Source organism: Tinamus guttatus, unplaced genomic scaffold, assembly GCF_059628265.1.
Source record: "Tinamus guttatus ecotype Peru unplaced genomic scaffold, ASM5962826v1 Tinamus_guttatus_pri_ptg000394l, whole genome shotgun sequence".
NCBI classification, from domain to species: Eukaryota; Metazoa; Chordata; class Aves; order Tinamiformes; family Tinamidae; genus Tinamus; species Tinamus guttatus.
This window is the reverse complement of record NW_028288928.1, coordinates 917,507-938,707: the sequence shown is the minus strand read 5'-3', so window position 1 is coordinate 938,707 and position 21,201 is coordinate 917,507. Positions and strand designations below refer to the sequence as shown.

The 21,201-nt window shown below is 38.1% G+C and overlaps 1 protein-coding gene and 1 long non-coding RNA gene across 3 annotated transcripts in view; one reads left to right on the top strand and one right to left on the bottom strand.

Moving 5' to 3' along the window:
• The window catches only part of DGKH (diacylglycerol kinase eta), a 141,741-nt gene extending 124,152 nt beyond the window's left edge, over nt 1-17,589 (top strand). The window contains exons 22-30 of one of the 2 annotated variants that reach the window (XM_088530944.1): nt 853-966; nt 1,256-1,390; nt 2,438-2,604; nt 4,408-4,513; nt 5,969-6,061; nt 9,353-9,472; nt 9,845-9,953; nt 11,343-11,473; nt 17,302-17,589. In XM_088530944.1, the coding sequence (XP_088387070.1) occupies nt 853-966; nt 1,256-1,390; nt 2,438-2,604; nt 4,408-4,513; nt 5,969-6,061; nt 9,353-9,472; nt 9,845-9,953; nt 11,343-11,473; nt 17,302-17,391 (1,065 nt within the window). In that variant the 3' untranslated portion in view covers nt 17,392-17,589. The remainder of the gene's footprint in view (nt 1-852; nt 967-1,255; nt 1,391-2,437; nt 2,605-4,407; nt 4,514-5,968; nt 6,062-9,352; nt 9,473-9,844; nt 9,954-11,342; nt 11,474-17,301) is intronic. The other variant, XM_088530945.1, reaches the window with a different exon arrangement.
• Nucleotides 17,590-19,569: 1,980 nt separating this feature from the next.
• LOC148593434 (uncharacterized) lies at nt 19,570-19,802 on the bottom strand. Its single transcript, XR_015913721.1, has 2 exons — nt 19,766-19,802; nt 19,570-19,706 (listed from the first exon to the last, which is right to left on the bottom strand). It is a non-coding gene; the product is annotated as an uncharacterized LOC148593434 (long non-coding RNA).
• Nucleotides 19,803-21,201: the final 1,399 nt, after the last annotated feature.

Here is a 21,201-nt window from a genome sequence, read left to right as displayed (position 1 = left end):
ACCTCTACTCTTTTATACTCCTACTGGAGTGACTCCTCCTGCTGATTATGCTCCCTCATTGCTCTCTCTTCCCTATCAGGATGAAATGGTCAAGCTTCAGGTGACCTTAGGGCTTACAGTATCTCCTGCTGGGCCCTTGGGCCAGTCAGCTGCTGACCAAGGCTTCCCTGGGGCATGGCTAAATTCCCCTGCAGGACACCAGGTGGCAATGGCATGTCGTGTGCTTTGTATGAGCTCAGAGAAATCCAAAGTCTCCGCTAGATCGGGACTTTTGTTCTCGACAAAAGCAATTCTCGCGTTTACTGCAGATAACTTGATGCAGTGCAAGCAAAATTCTCTTCAGTAGTAAAGCAGCATTTAATAATGCAGACTGTGGACTCTGAGGTTGGTTTCCAGAGAACTAAAATATAGGAAGAGAAACATCTCTAAGTCAAGAAAGGCAACATTACTGAACTTTAAGAACCTCTTACTTATTAAGTGCTTTGGCAAAGTGCGAATTTGAATAGTCCTTCCATCTTATGCTGAAAAACATATCCTAGTCCTCATGCTGAAATGTGTCCTCTAAAGGTACTAACCTGGTCATCTGGATATTTGAAATGCTATTATGCTTTTAAGGTAACATTTATCTACGGTCCATAGAATCCTATAACCTTTGAGTCTTAGGACCTATGAGTACCCTTGAGTCATTGAGACCTGTGACAGTATAATTTTTCAACAGTAAATAAATTATTTAAGTGTCAAAAGTTATTCCAGAGTTGAGCCTACAAGAAAGAAGATTGAATTCATGTCTCATTTAACATGTGAGCTAAGCAATAGGTTTACCATCAAAAGCGCATTTTTTTTTTCTTTCAGATATTTGGAGCCCCATCATTTGATGATAAAATCTTAGAAGTTGTCGCCGTATTTGGCAGCATGCAGATGGCAGTTTCCAGAGTCATCAAACTGCAGCACCACAGGATAGCACAGGTTCGTTTCTCATTTGAAAGCATGTGACATAGTTGGCAGCAGCTTGGGATGCTGGAGAGTAGCAGTGCTCTAGATGGCCGCTGCGCTATGCATTAATAAAGCATTGACATTATTTTAATTTTAGCAGCTAACAAGTTGTCTTGTGTGACGAATGAACTATAAAAGTGCTTCAGCCTTGAGACAAACCTGGAGGGAAGCCACGGCTCCTAGTAATCAACATATTTCAGGTGGACTGTCAGTTTCATTAGTATTTATTGCTCTGTAAAATAACATGTTTGTTCTTCTCCAGTGTCGGTCAGTAAAGATCACCATACTTGGCGATGAAGGGGTTCCAGTGCAAGTCGATGGAGAGGCATGGATCCAGCCCCCCGGTGTTATTAAAATTATACATAAAAACAGAGCTCAGATGCTGACACGAGACAGAGTATGTTGCAGAACCTGTGTTGTGAGATACCTTGATTATTGTTGCTTTCTATAGTAATTTGGTTCAATCATAATGTGAAGAAACAGAGCTTATAAAATTATAAAAGACATAATTAGAGCTTATAGCAGAGTTTTCAGTTTTATAAAAGAGCTTATAATAGAGCTTTCAGTTTCATGACTTTATATAATTCATATAATTATTGATAGTTATATAATTTATATAATAAGTCTAGCAGAGAATTGTTCAATTTATATAAACGACTCAGGCCTTTGTTAACTTTTATGTGTTTGATTAATGATATTCCTATATTGTTATTACTATGCGAAGATGGAGAACAGTCAAAATTGGATAGTTTTTTTTTTTGATTTCCCTGCAGTACGCTGTGTGTCTGTGTATGCCTAGTCACATATGGAAGATTTTAGCACAACTCCAAAGTTACAAAATCTCCACTTTTCAGAATACGTATTTGCAAATTTCTACCCCCTGTCTCTGGCCTGCTAGTCTTCCCTTTTCCCGATGACACAGTCTCAGAAATCAGACACACAAGCAGAATCTCATCACAGGGTTGCTGCAGAGGTCATGTTTTCCTAGGGCTATGCCATAAAAGGCTTAACTGTCCCTCAGTTCTCTGTCTCTAACTGGCTGTTTAATTTACTCTGGAATTAATAGCATTTGCATGACTTGTTTATTAAATTTGTTACCCTTTTTAAAAAAATTTTAAACGCGTTTTTTTAGGTTTGACCCTTTTAGTGCTTTCAGATTTGGAACTTCCTATCCTTGCAAAATATTTCTATAGTAATGTCTTTGTGGTCGTATAGTTTTGAAAAGGTAAAGATAAAAGGAAAGAGTCAGCTTTCAGAAGTGACTTATTCTCTCTCTTAACCTTAAAAAAAAGAAATGCCATTTCATTATACATAGAGCTTGTATTATATATGTAACATCATGTGCCCTTCCGCATGCTTTTATATGCATATATGTGTACACACACATATATATAAGTAAATACTGCAAGTGCTGTGAACTGAACATATCACTCATTTTGACTAGGCTTTTGAAAACACCCTGAAGTCTTGGGAAGACAAGCAGAAGTATGATTCCTGCAAACCTGTCATTCGATCTCCCTTGTACCCTCAGCAAGCTGTTGAGTTGGCTACAGAAGAGGAAGTTGCACAGATCCAGCTGTGCTCACAAGCTGCAGAAGAGCTTATTACCAGGTACAGTAAAATTAATAAGGTTGTGTTGGCAACCTGTACACGAAGACTGAATTATTCATAGAAATGCTCATATAGCCATAGAAGGGTATATTTTTCCCTGTCTTCTGATTAATGCTCCACTCTATTTTTTGATTTGGTGAGATTTGGGATTTTTAAGGCACGACTCGTTTATGTGTGTAGCTGTTCTGATTTTTTTTCTAGTAAAAGCTGACTTTTTGAAGGAGTAATGGAAACAGAAAAGCAGATTTTCTTTTTTGAGAGAGGTTTTTGCTTGAAATGCCTCACTTTATACAAAAACAAAAATACATTCAAGAAGAGAAGACGTTAGAGGTCAGCTTTGTAAGTCTACGCTATAGAGGTATTCGTATGATCTAGTACTGCCAAATCACCCATATAGTCATTCATATTTCTAGATATATCTAGAGTCCCTGTGCATTTGATCCCTTTTAGCTGTGCCCTTTACAAGAGGAGCCTGTATGCTAGAATCATCTATTTCTCTCCATTGGTTATAATGGGAATCCTGATGACTAGGTCAGGTCTAGGCATCCACGGCGCTGATGGCTCCTCATAACAGATGAATCTCAGGTGTTTGATGCTACTTGGTTTTGTCGTTGTTGTTGTTTTCTCCTGAATATTTGAAATATTCTGCTATTCCAGATCTGACCTGCCAAGTCTTTTCTGCTGTTAACTTCACTGTTTCACCAGCACTGCTTCTTCTTCCTTTTTTATTTCTCCCTAAGGGCTTGTAATTCACATTGAGAACAAAAATGATGAGCGCTTTTCACTGACCCTTAAAGTTTTCTTAAAAGATTGCAGAGCTAATTACAACACCAACATTCAAGAAGCTCACGCTGCCAGATAAACACTTTGTTCCTGTTCAGCCAGTCACTTGTTGTTTGTATTTGTTTACTAGCTTTCAAAATCCTAACATCTCTTTAGCCCTGGACACCTCATTAATTTCCATTTGTTGAGATGGTACTGAGCTGCTGCTACAAAACTGATCCCGTGACCTTGTTTCCTTCAAGAACAAAATTCTCCCTGAAATGCAAGGTTTTTTTTTTTTTAATAAATCAAGATATTTTCTAAAGCTTCTATTCAGTTCATCAACATGACAAATTATCTTAAACCTCCAAATTAATTATTGGAATGCACGTTTAGTAGCAATATAAGAGAGGAATCGAAGAACTATGTATTTTCTTTATTCTGTGGTATTGGCTTAAGTAAGCAAGGAAGAGTGATTTATGTTATAATTTACCCAAAATGATGTTTAGCCAAGACGCCTTAAAAACTTTACTGTTCTAAAGGTCTATTTAGAATTACATCTCTCATAATCTCAGACTGTTGCAGCCAATTTTAATGATGTTTCTGAAGGAATTCTTGAACTTTTTCATAATATGCTGTGTGTAGCAGGTGTAATTTTTCTATTTTCTATTTTCTATTAGATAACTTTGTGTAGGTTATCTTAATAAAGTAGAGCTTTCCATTGATGTTTACATGAATTAATAGCCCCACATTTTTGGTAAAGTTCTTGTATGGCAATTTTGCTTTAAGAGAAATAAATCTGTCTTGGTATTTCATAACAGTAATAAATCTTCTGTATTATGAATATCATTTATATGAGGTGCTCTGTTGCTAAAAGAGATTCTTGTATTTGAACTTTTGTTATAAGGAACTATAGTTAGGACTCATCAGAGTGTTTTGTGAAATACATTTTTGTATATTTTCTCATTGGATGGTATATACTTTAAGAACTGCTCTGTAAATACAAGAAGATCTATCTTTCTCTTTTTCATATTTTTGTAGAATCTGTGAAGCGGCAAAAGTACACAGCCTCTTGGAACAGGAGCTTGCTCATGCTGTCAATGCATGTTCACATGCATTAAATAAAGCCAACCCAAGGTTTCCTGAGGTAAAGGAATAACAGAGATTTCCTTATAAGTAAATAAACTGTACCATCTGCTTGCCTAAGGTTGTGAAACAGAAGCTATTCTGTACTCCCAGAACATCAAATTACACCAAATATGAGGAAAGTTCTTGAAGTTTTTGATAACCAAAACTCCCAAATACGCGTACCCATGCTCAAGTTTAAGTCACTCTGCTTCATGCATGGATGGTTGCTGTATCTTCCCCATTTTTTTGCGGCTTAATTGAAGGTGGGGGTAAAGGGAAAGGTTCTTCCAGTTCTGAAGATGTAGCAGCAAGAAGTCTCAGTTTTTCAGATGCTTATGAAAATACCTTGTAGCTGATGAATTTGACAGAGATTATGCTCCGTAATTCTGATTATTATTAATGATTAATTATTATTATAATTATTAATTATACCAGGAATGGGAGTTAGGAGAACTGCCTTTGTACTGAAGAGGTCCAAGAGTCTTCTCTTCATCTTGGGCAGTGTGATGTCTGAGAAGGCAAAAGATGCACTTCCTGCATTCACTCCATGTCCCCTAAGGCTGGAGGTTGGAGTGGGACATGAACACCAATGAAAATACAAAATTTCTGATTTTTGTTAAGCAAGGAGCACACAGCCCAAAGGGAAATACTCCAAAGAGTTTGTGTTGGGATGTGGTAATAGTATGTGTGTCATCTCAGACACATTTGAGCAATCAAGAATTTGCTCTGTCTGCAGTGGAAGGACCACACAGCATGGGATGCTCATCCTAAAGTGATGCACTAGTGCTTATTAAATTAAGTGCAGTATGCTGATGTAGCTCTGAGTATGAGTGAACCAGACTCAGGTCAGGAAAGAGCAAAAACAATAGGTAAAGTCTACTTTATAACTACTTGCAGAGTCCGTCTGTATAGTTTTATTTAACCTAAGTTTACCTAGTTGTTCATCATTATGGGTAACTAACCGTTTCTTCTTAAAATACATCTAGCAGTTTAGTTCTGCTGACGATAACATGAACAGCTCAGAGAGGCAGTTTTATTAAGTGAGGCCTAGAGCACTTCTGCTGCCAACCATAAATATTGAGGGTTTGTCTTGGTCACATGGTCTTCAGGATCTTACCAGGTTATAGTAAACAAAGATTGAAGAAAAGACAGTAAGCAGCACGTTCTCCTTTCCCAATTGTAGTGCTGCAAAAGACTAAAAGAGGGATTTATGTCCCCAGGTAAGTAGGTGAGATATCCTCACACACAATCAATTCTACGTTTCTTAATGAATATGGATTTTGGCTTGTGAATGGTGCTTTATGGTGGTTGTCTTTTCTTTGCATGGATTGGTTTGTCAATATAGAGCTAAATTTACGTATTTCTCTTAGGAGAGGGTGCTTAGAGGGTTCTTCTGCCATGTACTATAAGCCCAGAGTGTTTTTCCTATTCCAGTGTGCATTCCTTCCAATGACTGTTAATCCTTCTTCCCCAGAGTCTTACCAGAAACACTGCCATGGAGATAGCTGTCAACGTGAAGGCACTGCATAACGAAACTGAATCTCTGCTAGTAGGAAGAGTTCCTTTGGTAAGGTGACACGATACTTGTTTTTATTCCTTCACTGATGCTAGAAGTGATTTATTCTTTGCACACACTGCTGATTTAATAGATTAGCACAGAATTTCTGACATGTTATCGCAGTTCTGTAAGGCAAATTGGAAGTTATTACGTTGCATTTGTAGCTTGGAGTGAGTTATGAATTGTTGTCTTAGGTTGGCAACCATCTCACCTCACTTCTTCAGATGTCTGAGACCTGGTTGCGTGGGCTCTTCTTTTTAATGGCCCATGGAAAGAAATAAGTAAGCCTGCAGGTTTCACCAAGACCTGTCTTGGAGGCCTATCTTAAAGATAAATGTCTTCAGGAGGTTTAGAATTTAAGGGAGCATTTGATGTTCCACTATGTATCCAGAAATCCCTACATGTGACATTGTGAAGACAAGAAAGATGTAAGGTTTTCTATGCTGGTCCAGTTTTGATATTAAAAAATCCTCAGTAGGAACAGTTACATTTTCTTTGGATTCAGAGGCAAACATATTAGTAACTTACTGTTGGTTTGAGTGTTATAATTACAAATTAGTATCTAAGGAATCATTTTCAGTTGAGTGAAACTTAAGGTGTTGGTTCAGGTACCTTTCTACAGCACTGACAGATAGGAGCCCATCCCAGAGTAACCAAAACTTAGTATGGTCTGAAGTCTGTATGACTGCTTAAGCTCTACAAGTAGTCACAGGTTGGGCTCATATGATATGTTTTATGAAAATTTTAAAGGGAATGTTATTCATTAGATGATTTTATCCAAGAAAAAGGGAAAATATCCGCTTTTCTTTTTAGATTGCAATTACTAATCTCTCATTTCAGGCTTAATGAGGAATCAATAGAGAAACATGTTTTAATGTTAAAATAACTTGGAAAGAAGAATTAGAAGAAAAGGTTTGAGGTGGTGATGCAATACTAGGACACAAATGACTTATCAAGGCAGTCTAGAATATAATGTTGTTATGAAAATCTTCCAACTGAAAACTTAACCTTTTCTACAACCAGTTACAAACTTGCTGAATTGGTCCCTTAATTAGACTCCAAAGCCTAATTTGATTTATTTTGCGTTTCTAATTCTTACATATCTTTCTTCTGTTTCTCATTATAGTCTGTGCAGATGTCTTCATGAGTCTGCATAAAACTCATTTTTTTAATAACAAGTTTGTTAGAAGCTATCTAGGTATTATCCAGAGCTCATTAAACTAGTTTGATATTGTGCTTTTTTAGAACTGTGTTTTAAAGTCACAGAAACAAGGCACCCTGGTAGCTTTATGGGCATGTATTTTATAAAACAATTAAACTACATGCATGTCAGTCCGTCAGTGTATGAAAATAGAGAGATATGAAATGTAAGGTGTTCCTTGGTCTATCAGCTGCTGCCAGCATATGTTGTTATCCAAATTACTTCTCTCCCCTGCCAGAGAAAACCATTCATTTTAAAAAAATCTTCCTGTCTTTCTTTAATCTTTTTTTTTTCCTTTTCAATTCCCTCTCCCCCTTCTCTTCTGTAACCAAACATCCTGTTGGTTGTAAGTTGATGCCTTCATTGCATATGCTGCTTGGTAAGCCTTTGCCCTGGATGCTGTTTCCATCTTTCCATTTTTGCTTCTGATGCAGATGAAAGAAATTCAAATATATGTAACAAGGAACTGTGGTTTCTGCAGCCTCCAGTAAGATATGATTAACAGCTAACTGACATCAAGTGGTGACTTAGCTGTAAAGGCCGTTTTTAGCGACACAATTAGATGGCACCATGAAGCTCATCTCTGACATTCCAGCCATAACATCCCAGATAGTTATGGCTGGAAAGCAGTATTGAAAAAAGAGAGAGTGTACTATGTTTTGTCTAGGCATTTTCCAAATGCATCATTTCATTTTTTTTCTTTTTTAAAAGACTTTTCACTGAGAAACAGTTTCACTGTTGGAAACTCCAACTTCAGTGTATTAAGGGAGAAGTGAGAAAGAACTGAAGAAAATCTTTACTTTCAGTGTCCAACATTCATAGTGGTAATTTTCATTTTGCAAATAGGACACCTTTCCCAGATGTGCAAGAAGGACAAATTACCCTAAATGAATGCTCTGGCAAGGGAGAGTTTATGTTTCTAATATTACTATGCTAATAGCAAATTTTCCTAAAGTTGGTCTCTCCTCTGAAAAACGTTATTAAATGCAAACTATTGAATCTTTATCACCAAAACCCACCCAACAGAATCAAAATCTTTGTCCAGCACTAAAATTGAAGATTCTCTTACAACTCCATTTTAGAACTATATTCCTTAAATGGGTGTTCAGATTGCCTTATTGTTGGTTCTGCACAACTTGTTCTGGGATTCAATGGTTTGCCTCGAAGTGGTGTTTCAGCAACCCCAGACGAGCCCCAAGCTGCTTTCCTGGGCATCAGCTGCCTGCCTGTCCCCTTCTTCACACCTTCGATTCTCACTGCAGCTACAGAGCACAGTTTTCAGACCAGGCTTTTAAGGCACCACCATGAGTTTCCCAAAACATTGACGGAGCCAAATTCACATGGGTGAAGCAAAGGGTCAGCAAAGCTCAAGTTTTTTTGCATTACTGCCACTTTCTTTTCCTCTTTGCCCTTCTCTGAGGGCTCTCACCTCTGGGGCTGCCCTGCTTCAGACCTTGTCCCCAATGCTCCCACTGGCAGCAAGTGCTACCACTATTCAGAAGAGGTAGCACAGACACTGTATCATTCAGAGGTCTTTGGGAACTGAGCATCTTAGGTGAGGCACAAGATCTACATCTTATTCCTTGACGAGCAAAGAGCTATCCATATAGGAAGAAATCTGCAAATGTAGCTTGGGTTTCATCATATTACCATCTTCCCAAGTTTTTTACACTGCTTTTCACACAAAGATTTCCCACACTGCTGTTCTCTTAGTGATTTCTTTTCTCTCTCTTTCGTCCTGGAAGTTCCCATTTCTAAAGCTGTGTTCTAGTAGCAATGTTACCAGATAACTTTTGCTAACATGAAGAGTCAGGAGTGTGATGACAGATGCCAGTGACTGACAGCGAGGTCCAACTGGTCTGCACCCAAAGTCACAGCTGGGTCATGCATCCTGTTGTGGTTGGGACCAGGCTAAATGTAGTATCAGAGCAGTATGATGCATCTTCAAAGGAAGATTTACCTTGGTAAGAATAGTTGTTTTCAGCATTTGTTTACTTTCACTGCAAAGTAAGCATCCTTCTGTGGTAACAACACCTCCAGGTTAAATGTTAGAGGTTAACAATACTACTAATGTTATTTTTCTACTTCTGTATAAACAGCAGTTAGAAGCTCCCCATGAAGAGCTGTTGTCTGATGCTTTGCACAGTGTTGAAACAGAGTTGAGAAAACTTGCTGAGATTCCTTGGCTTTATTATGTTTTTCAACCAAATGATGATGAGGTGAGTCTGATTAATACTTCCTGTTTCTAACTGAACTTAATTTTCTTTTAATAGGTGAAAGTAGATTAAAATCCTTCCTAATGTGGACAGGCAATTTCAGTAATGATGCTGGATCCTTCTGTCTGCTGTGAGCAAGCTTTTTAAACTTAGGGCTTTTTCTCTTCCTTTTATGAATTTAAAGCTATTTAGTGGTTATTTAGTAAAAGAAACAAATGAGAAAGTAATCCGTAGTTAATCTGAAAGACTAAGTCCAAATTTTTCTTCTGCAAAGAAGTATAACAGGATTTAGCTCTTCGGGGTTTTTTTGTTTGTTGAATTTAACCTTGTTGCTTTCAGTTAACTAAAGGTCACTGTGTCTGTCCTTCCATGTAGGATCCTCCTCTGGATTATGCTAAGAGGAACAACAGAAGTACAGTGTTTCGCATAGTGCCAAAGTTTAAAAAAGAAAAAGTCCAGAAGCATAAGACCAGCCCTCAGCCTGGTATGTGTTCTGACATTGCAAGCAAAATAGCATTTGGGGAAAATGTGATTTTATGTGTTTGTAAGACCTGAAACAATGTATGTACTCTGCCTACGAGTAACATTCCAACCTGTCAAAGATGATGTCTTCATTAGGAGGAAAATTTATTTCAGTGCATTTGGAAAGCATGACTCAGCAGAACCCCAAGACCAAATTTTATATATATATATACAGACATATATATATATATAGCAAAGATTTATATAATTACTGTTTCGTTAGGAAGCAGGACCTGGGTCTTAGTTGGTGGTTAAACTTAATTAACTCAGAGCAACACAAGCTATAGGTAAACACACTGTTTCCCTGGGAAGGTCCAACTCACGTTTTTCAGTTAGTTTGAGAAGCTGTTCAACAGCTTTTATCACGCTGGTTTAATTAACCAGCTATTCTTAAATTGCAGATGGGTTTTAGGGTTAGTAAGTTCAAATGAAAAGCCACAATAGCCAATACCGATTTCTTAATTAGTAGAACTTGAACAAACTCCACTCTCCTCTCTTCCCACTGTTTTCTGTGAACTTACTTCCTTAATCTTACATCCAAGAGTTAATCAGTGGTCAGATGGTCCTAAAACTGTTTCTACATCTCGTTCTTTTCAATGGGAAGTAGGTAGAAATCTGCAACATCTTGCAGTTGTTGGTTAGGTTTCAGATCAGACTTCAGATTTCACTTCATTGTGAATCTAGCCAGCATTGGATGGAGTTGCAGAACTGTAGCAACTGATAGCATAACTCTAATGTCTTTCAAAAAACGTGATCTTACTTGGACTGATGTGGGCAACTAACCTTAGAGAACAATGTTTCACAGAGAGCTTACTAATGGCCCGTGTAACACAGTGGCTTAAAGAATATATTTCATTAAGAATATTAGAAAATTTAAATTAAAAATGGACTTGCTTGCTGCCATTGCTATGTCTGAGGTGTAGCTTATCTATTAATTTTACATGTTAATAAGCTTTTGAAGGCTTCTCCTCCTGCTGGATGACAACCAATAAATTATCAGTATAAAGAGGGACAACTTGAGCTTTTGCGTCACTGACCCTGAGATGTTTTAATGTGAATCTGTGGGACATGAGATTTAAAAGGCTTTATTGAAGAAACTGGAATAAAGCTGAAAGCATGGCTGCAAAGCAAAGAACCCCAACTTTGTTTAGATACTTTCTCATGTTAACTGCTAACCTGAAACCTGCATGTGAAAAGGAAATTGTCAGTTTTTGTGGAAATGACACCTCTAACCTTTCCCTTTGCTAGCACGGCAATTCTACTCTGTTTTCCACTCTCTTTGGCCTAACCTTTGCTTGTAATGCATTTGAGCATGTAGAAATTAAGGGGGTTTTGCTCTTAACTTTGGTAGTTCAAAAATGGGGCACAGATGAAGTTGCTGCTTGGCTGGATCTGCTCAGTTTGGGAGAGTACAAAGAAATCTTCATCAGCCATGACATCCGAGGCTCAGAGCTTTTACATCTGGAAAGGCGAGATCTTAAGGTATTTCCTTTGTGCTACTTTTCTGCTATTGACCATTTTCTTTGACAAAACAACAACCAACTTTTCTTCTTTCCCTGCACTTGTTATGTGCTTGTAGCTTGGCTTACACTGTGCAAACATGCAATAAACTAATGTGCGCTGTCCTCTGGCCTGAGTTTCTTAAGTGTTGAATCGCACTTGCAGCCCAGAATATCTTTGATATCAGAAATTTCCTTTTCTTGCACTTGATATAGAATGACAGCATTATACCTTATGGCAGAAGGCGCAGGAAAAAACTTTTTTGATTTCTAACTGACATCAGTGTAATATAACATCATGTTAACTTTAAAAAGTCATTGTTTCACCTAGACTCATTAAACAGGATCAGTGTGGATCAATTTATCAAGCTGCTAGAAATAATTTTGAAAATTGAATTTTGAATACATGTCCTGCAAAGGCAAAGCTAAAAGTTCACCAGGGTGATTTACTGTACTGCTACACTGGGATAGCTAGTGTGAAAAAGAAAATCCAGCTTAATAAATTGCAGCATTGGACCTATGTGACATTGGTGTTCATGTGTCAAAACAAACTTTCTGAGTATTTTTTTTCATCCGTGACAAACCTCTGCCTGATTTTAGCTATGTAGATTTAAAAAAAAAAAAAAAACAAAAAACACTTTCTTTTGTCTTTCTGGTTGCTTCAGAGTCTGAAACATTCTTCCTCTGAGGTCAGATTGATAAGAACTAAATTTTGCAGGGAGAAATTTTACCTAAAAGTCTGAGGCTGTTATCTGAGCTTGCTGGTCTTTTTCAGGAATCACTTAAGTGCATCCATTTTATGTAATAGAGACTATATCTTTGGGGATTCATTACATTACTTTTTCCGGGAACCCAGGGATAATGAGTTCTTGATAATGTGTTTGCAACTACCCTCAGCGCATAAGATAGGAAATGAGATATTGTATAAATTGCAAACATTTACATTTAGAGTGCAAGTCATTGCTCTAGCTCCAGTGCAGTTGTCTCCAGATAGAGGCAATACTTTCATGCAGATACGCCATTTTTCCTCAAATTTCTCCTGCAGTTTGAAATCCTGCCATTATAAGGTAGTGCTTTATATTGTGTGACTGTAACACTAGCATGTAGCTGATACAGGGAGCTGTGGTCAGTATAATGTATTTTGCTGTTGTGTATTATTATGTGTCCTTTGGTATTAGGCCACATAAACTTCTTTCCATGGATGGTAAAGGCTTTTCTTTCAGGATAATATACAAAAACCTCTACACAAAAACCACCACAGTGTTCCAGTCAATAGATGTTATAAGTTCATGTTCTGAATGGGCATTGAAGAATTAAAAAATGTTAAATTGGAAAATTAGCATCACACAATGCATTGTTTTGCTAGAAGAATAAGAATTTCTCAAAAAAAATCAAAATCACATATTTATTGAAACAAATGGTAAAAAGATCATTGTTTAACTAAACATGTTGCCATAGATAGGTAGCAGTTTTTCTGCATGCCCAGAAGACAAGCACTTAAGCCAAGCAACTATGAGCAGCAAGGTATTTATCAACTTGTTATCCCTGTTGCTCAGACAAACGCTGAATCAGTGCAAATAAAACACCATCACAAAGGTAATGCCCCAGAATTCCTAAAGGCTGGTCTTGGATAGAGCCAACAGCGAGACAAACTTCTGCCATCCGCTCTCTCTAATGCCCTCTGGAAGCATGTATGCATATTTTAAAGTGCTGCATGTAGCTCGGCCAGGCTTTTGGCCAAAGATGGGTTGTGCCCTGTGTAACACCGTTGAATCCGCGCTCCCCCTGCTCCGTGCATACGGGGCAGGATCTCTGCAGGCAGCCAGTTAAGGATGGCTCAGGCAGGCTGTGCTTTTCTGGCTGGTGACCTGAATTGCTGTAAAGATGTGTAACGTTGTCCCTGGGCAACGAGGAGCACGTCACAAGCTGCTACCTTGTTAATTTGTCCTCTGCTTGGCTATTGGGCTGTGCAGATGAGTCTTCAGGGCTTTTGTGAGCTATGGTCTGTCTGCAGCCTCTCCTTAAGGACCAGCTTTGTGCTTCCTAACAGGCTAAGAGCATTTGCCATTGATTCACCGCCTCCAAAGGCACAAGCGATTGATTTACTTCCATTACCTTTCGTATCTACACTAGGAAAAATAGTTGTCCATTTTAATTGGACCCCCTGGGCCCACCTTTCCTTCTGTGGTCAAAAATAGAGATGAATGGCAGTAGCAATAATTTTGATGAACTCTCCTTTTCCCCACATCACTGAAGTAGATCATTACCTTGACTGAAGAATCTGTCACCTGTAGTTGTATTTCTGCATTGCTTGTGGGTCTTTTAGTTTAGTTTAGTTTAATTTAGTGTGTAGCAACTGGCTCTGCCTGGAACCAGAGACCTGTTCATCCACCCCCTCACTAATGCCCTTCCCCACACTCTTATGCCTGATGTTATTTAAGGGCACCTTAGCATTGTACATTAAAGCGAGCTGAGAGAGGGGACTCATCCTGATTTTTTTTTCTTTATTAACCTTGTTTTATAAGTAAGCTCATTGAAAACTAGGCTCTTATTTTGCTGAGGTAAATGCTGTCACTTAGCATTGACAAGCTTGTTCCCAAGCTTGTAACTTAGTAGTAGTGAGAACTGCAATAGGTTTCATAGAGCTCCGTGGTACTTTGTCTCCATAGCTCTCCATGGACATGCAGGTTTTTTTGCAGAAATGGTTTCCACATCTCTTGACAGCATTTAATGAGTAGTGAGAGTTAAGCTAAAATCTGTGCCAGGACTTGTGGAATTTTGCCTCTGCGTTTTGCTGAAGGGATTTTTCAAAAGGTTTATAGCAAATTTTTTGGTGAGATTTGTTAGACTTCAGACATATTTGAAGTCTTTCCACACTGGCAGTGTAAATCAGGGAGATTTCTAATCTGGAAGGCGTTAAGGCTACTTAAATAAATTGTTTAATAATATTAGATTTTGACAAAATCTGTTGGGCAAACCTTGGATTAGGGGTCTAATAGCCAAAATATATTGTAGCTGAAAGCTGTTTCAAGGATATTTACACAGTATACAAGGATATTTCAAGGACATTTTTATTGAGTATTCAAAGATCTTTTTTTTTTTTTTTTGCTTTTTTGGTGCATTTTTAGCCTCAGCTGCTGCAATGTTTTGAGCCTCAGCTGCTGGAGCAGGAGCAAAGTGGATGGGGAGATAGGGAAAACACAAGGAGAGGTGATCCTGTAGTTTTAAGACTGTAGCTGGGACAGTGGGGGGACTTTTCCTGCTCAAAATCTGTCTAGACTTCTGCCTTTAAAACCATATTTTGATGAAATCAATTTTTTGATAGTTGATTTCAGTAAAATAGGGCCAGATTATAAAGCTCATAGTGTAGCTAATGCATGCACTTTTGGAGATCTTCCTTTTCTGACTGATACATGATATGCTGCTGTTGCAAAACCTTTTGCTTTAAGATGAGAGAATTTCTGAAAGCCTTTCTGCATCAATAGTGAAATGAGAACACTCAACAGCTTCTAGGTAAATCTTGATTGACTGTTCTGGAGGAAATTACACAAGCATGAACATTCACACTTTATTTTGTCAGATATGTTTTTTTTTTCTCTTAAATGTGGCGGAATGTAGTGAAAAATTGAGGTAGGGCTCTTGGTCTCTTTGATCTGAAATTACAGTAACTTTAATTAGAATGAAAACAAAACTGAATCACCTCTGTAACACGGGCAGTGTTGGTGAGACTTTGGAGACTGATGAAAAAGTGGCCAAGTTTTCAGGAAATTTCATAACATAATTCTTTCCTTAATGATTTTTGAGGTCTAACAATACCCCACTCTGTTGCTAATCCAACAGAAGTTCTACTCATGGAAAATGTTTCTTTTAAAGGATTAGTAGTTCTTAACCTTTAATACGTGTGCCTTCTTGTGGCTTGGAAAGTATCCTACAGCTTTTCCTCATGTAGAATTTCTGCCAGATAGCAACTGAGATATTTGGGTTGTGCATATTTTAATTCATTGTGAAATTAAGTTCAGAATAAGAAAAAAAACATTCTCCAACTTCATATCTATAATGATAAAACTTGTTCTCATTGTTGGATGAGTTTTAAATTAAGCGAGCTGATGTATAAAAATTTGTGTTATGCTTTTAGAAGAGAGCATTTTGTTGCATTAGCTACAACAAAATCTAAATTGATGTGATGTGGAAAAAAAAAACACATTCTTTTCAGATAGGTTTATGAACAGCAGTAAGTTGTCCGTAAAGCCTATGTTGGGGCCTTTTATGAAGACATCTTGAACTCTCTAATTTTGATGACTTTGTGCCAAACTACTGGAAAGGATGGTCACGTGTTGTATTATTGCTAGCTTTCTGTTGAAGATACAGTGAATTTTTCCACGTTTCACTAACCAGAATTCAAACCTGGCTCCCTGAAAATTAATCCATCTGTGCTGTGCTTCATTTATGACAAAACAGTGAATCCATTCTCATCTTATTGATCCTTTCTTCAGAGAATTGCATGATGAATTGCATGCGTAACACCTTCAAGTAATATACAGATTTTCTGAGATTTCTGTGGACGAGGAAAGGTAGAAACAGCCTTTTTGTTCAAAGTGTGTAAAGAATGTTGTATATGGCTTTATGTTTTACTCTGTAGGAAAGTAATTATTCCAAGCTGTGTCATCCACTCTCTCCCTTTAATACCTTTGTAATGGCAAATTCTCCTATTTAAAGGATTTTTTTTTCTGAAGAATAGATAGTAAACTTCAGTAAAACATTTTTATTAATCACAAACTATTTACACAAGTTTTTTTTTTTTTTTACAAATAAGAGTTTTTCAGAGCTGGTTTATACGGATAAGGGAAACAGAGCTCCAGAGAACCAAGAGGAAAATTTATTAGTGCAATCGGAGATAATTAGTACAGTAGGAGTTTCCCATTATCCTTCTCCGACCATTGGACTAGTAAAAAATGGGGGAAAAAATCTGCTAAAGCTGTTATTAATGATGAAAGAGGTTTGATGTAAAAATCTATTGTTTATTTTCAGTCACAGGGAGATGGGTCTCAGAAACCAGTATTAGAAATATTTTGGAAGGCATTACTTGCTTACTAGGGGGTATAAAAAGATTTGCATTTATGGGATTTTTTTATTATTTTCCTGTAGGATGTGACTGTCATGTCTTTCAGAATTTTATTTTTAGCTCTCTAATGATCAAGCATACCCATGTAAGGAGACTTACCTTTACAGAATGAAAACCGAATGCTTGACCTTACCTATTGTTCTCTGAAGGGAAGTTGTCCTACATGCCTGTAGACATTATTACAGCTGAGAAGCTGGGGATGTGTGTGCTCATTGCTGAAAACAGACATCATGGGGCCACAAATCAGGATAACGTTGCTGGACAGAGGCTCTGATCCATCACATCCTACCAAGCTGTTGATTGCTGTGTTAGAGAGGAGGGGGAGATTGTTCTTTTTCTCCAGGAGTTGTGCAGAGCATTATACATTAGCAGTCAAGACAAAGATGCCTTTTTGAGAGATATGGCAGTGCCTTGGGTTGTGATTATTGCGGGTAAGTAATTTTCTCTCCGTAGGACATATGGAGGTTCATTGTATGCTGCAAGCTAGCTTCTTGTTAGGAAACACTTGATAGCACTCCAGAATCTCAAAACCTTTTCCAGTCGACGTTAAGTCAATTGTAGTTAGCACATTTCTAGATATCTGTTGCACAGCTAAATCATAATCATTGTCCTTTTATTTATTTGGTAAATAAGCTCTCCTCTTTTTCTTTCTTCCTTTTGTTTTTTCCTTTTTTTTTAATTTTCTGTAGGACCTGGGGATAACGAAAGTGGGCCATATGAAGCGAATTCTCCAGGGAATTAAGGAGCTTGGCAAGAACACCCCCATGTCTGATGTGTAATTACACTGGTGCTTTCCCTGGAGCGAGAGGGGAGGTTGCTGGAGAAGCAATGCTGTTACAGGCACTTAGCTGTCCTTGCAGTTTACTCTTTGGAAGAAGAAGCACTGGTGTGTTTGTACAGGCTAATATCTCTGAATTCTTGTCTGGTGAAGAGCGTGTTGCAAGAGCATCAAAGGTTTTGTGCCAAAAAAAAAAAAAAAAAAGAGAAAAAGGTTCCACGAAGATGTTTGCTTGGTGTGCAAACTTGACCGGTCTGGATAAGCACATTTGGGTGAATTGTTCGGTGCATGGTGACTGGCAAAATATAGCTAAGAGATGATGTGCTTTGCTTACGTGCAGCGCAGCCTGCCTCTCCTCACAGCGCGAGGCGGCGCCAACGGCCTGCGGGGGGATGGCCGCCCTCGCGCCTGCGAGCAGGGCCCGGGGCCGCCTCCGCCGGGCCGAGCGCCTGAGACCGGCCGTGCCCGCGTCCCTCATGCCCCGGGTCCCCGTGGCCCGGTCCCTCGTGGCCCGGGTCCTCGTGCTCCGGTCCCTCGTGCCCCGGTCCCTCGTGCTCGCCGGCCACGCGGCGCGGTGACAGATCTGCTACGCCACGCACGCGAGCTCTGCTGCATGGTGTGCCTGCCTGGCCTGTCTGGTGTTCCGTTGCATGACCCGCCTGATACTTAAAACACTTGAACAACTTTTATATAAGTTTGAATGAGATTTAATTTATTTCTACTTGAGTGTCTTTTTTTTTTTTTTCCAGTTTCAGGCACTTTTCTATTCTTCAGTGTTGTGTTTTACCTGAATGTGTTCTATGACAAAGGGTGTGTGGGTGTGGAAACTTAGCATTTGTGCCATATTCAGCGAGTTATATGCATTATATATGAATGAAACGTTGTACAGATTTTAAAATATACTATGTACAGAAGGTGTATCAGGTAACTAACTTATGAGTAATTTTGAAAGACTGGTACCTCACAAAAATATCAATTGGCTTCCTGCATGGAAAATTATAAAGAATTTCTCATGGTGCATTAATGTAGTTAGTGACCTTAAACATCTGTAGCATATTAGAACTTTCAGGCACTAATCATTTTATTTATTCTGTTGTTCAAAAAGAAGGTTAAAAGATTATTGGATTTTTTTTTAACAAGGAAAATAAATCCATTTTATTTATAAGAAAAGTTTTAAAATGTAGCAGCTAATTTGATTTTTGTGGGGTAAGTTTTTGCTCATTACTAATTTACTATTAATTTAAAATTTTCTATGTATACATACAAAGGCATCGATTTGTTTCTTGTCAATACTCCTACACTGGTAGATTATATACATTTAAAAGAAAACAAACTCAAAGGTTTTACACTATGCATGCAAAGATGAATCACATACAAGGTAGTAATTCATGAACATAAACAGTTTAAAAAATGAAAACCATCTTTCTTTATAAATTGCAGTAGAACAGAGTTTATAGGATTACTTACCATTTACTAAGCAAAACATAGCTTCATAAATGAGTTTTTGGTTAATTTGTCATGAGTAGTAACATATAGAAAAATAATAATTTGCATCTTTAGACATTAAGAAACTAAAAGCTATTTAAATGGTTGAGATGAGATATTGCACCACACTGCACCCAAGAACTTGTGCAGAATCGGTATTTCCCTGCTGATTCTAGGTTGGGTCATTCCAGCAAGAGGAGCTTGACTTTACCAAGTATCTTTGTCAATTCCTACAGGTTAAAGAATATGTTGCTGTGTGTTTGGTTTGTTATTGGGCAGTAGAGCAGCACTTCTCTTTTCAAAAGCTTTTTTCCCCCCCAGTTAAAGGGGGACACTGTCAAGTACTGTATCCTGGTCTTGCCCTCCCGTTCTTCATGGCCATGATAGGAACTGACTTTTGGAAAGTAAAAACTGTTCCCCTCATTCTTCTGTCACAAACAGAACATGCAAAGGGGACTTATTTCTGTCCCATCATAATGCTGCTGTAGGTTGAACAGTGACCGCTCGGGAGCGTTGTGAACGTAACTGATTGCCCTGCTATACCAACTGGAGTAAAAGGCTACGTACCGTTATATTTCAGTCAAACCCCTCAGGGCTTTGCCCCCCAGATCCATTTGCCAAGTGACGTTATTTTCATACTGTTGTATTAAAAGCATATGCAAAAAATGGAAAATCAGGCAAAGAATGGAAAGGATTTTTTTTGTACTTGACATTGACCCCTTTACTGGTGTTCGAATGGCAAGTGCCAAGCCTTCATGACTTGTATTTCCTTTTTTTATCTGTGTTTCTCTGCGGGCTACACTGCATTTGAATGTGTGGCAGCATTGTGATCTATGGCTGGTGTGGTAGACTTTGTAGTTAATCTCCCTGGTTGTAGCTAATGAAAGAACTGTCTTTACTCTCCTAACTGTAGGATAAATTCTCTCTACAGATTTCAGTCTTGCTACATGTAATGCATTAAGCTGGGCTATAGAACCGAAATCCTTAAGGCCCAACAGTGATTGCAGCAGAGGCCTAAACCAAGTACATTTAAAAATTGAGAGATGCTCTTAGGCAGGGAAAATGTCCACACATGGTTTGTAAAGCAACTTTCTTATGATACTCTCAGATTACCTCAGTATAGGGCAACTTGTTGCCTGTCTCTGTACAGTTCAGTTTTTCTAAATGACCACCAAAGAATTTAATTGTTGCAAGTGAAAGGAGGGTGTTAAGTGCGCAAGTAGGAAGGAAAAAAAAAAAACACGACTATTTTAAACATCATTTATGCTGTATTTAGTAGATGCCCAGGAGAGCAAGTTTTATGCCACTTCATGCCTTAGAGTAGTATTGGATTTCAAATCCAAATGCATTTGACAGGGGTTGTTACTGTGTTTAGTAATGTGGCTTTTCTAAAGAAAGATTTTTAAACACAGTCTACAGCTTCATGATGACTGTAAATTTCCAAGTATTTGTTTTCTCTTGCTGTTGTAAAAACCCCAGCTCCTAGAATTAAGGATTGCATAGTTTCATTTTTAATGACTTGAATTTATTTAATCCTAATGGCTGAAATTTTTCAAAGCATACCTCCTAATATTTCAATAGAGAATAAAAGGTAAACACCCCCCCTAGAAATAGTTAGGGGGTTCTCTTCTGGAAACTTGGTGATAGTTACCCCAGTAGAATTTTGGAGCCTGATTCAAGATACTAAAATCATCAAGTCAAAAATTGCCATATGAAGTTTACTGAGGCAAGAAAAAAAAATCCATAATTTTAACTTCTCCCAAACATGCATGTTCAGTCTCTGTTCCTTAAAATCTATGAGAGGAATGCAGAGCAATCAGTGTTTTTTTTGAAGTGACTGGTGTTCGTGTAGGTTAATGCTCTACAATTAGGAAAGAAGAAATGCGTGTTTTAAAATGACAGCACATTGCTGAGTGCATACCTAGTGTCTGTCATTTTTAGTAGATTTGTTCCCACTTCCTGTGTTCAACTGTTGTAGCAACCTCTGTTTCCAGACGATACAAATACTACCTTTATAATGAGTAACACCTTCCTTTGAGAAACTGAGTGAAACCAGGCAATCTTGCACTCTTTCTTTCACTTTTTGCAATAACTTAAAGGAGAAACTTGTCCAAAATCAAAATGCTTCTGTTATGGCAACTACAGATCTTCTTTATCTATTTTGCTATATTTGTATGTAGTGTAACTACTTTTTTTTTCCTCCCAAGAGAAGTAGTGCATGTGAGGACAGTAAAACCTAAAGCCAAAACACATGACCAAAAGAGATCCTGCCGGACTATCTCAATCCAGTATTTTTTGCTCTAGGACTAAAGTAAATAGCCTTGGT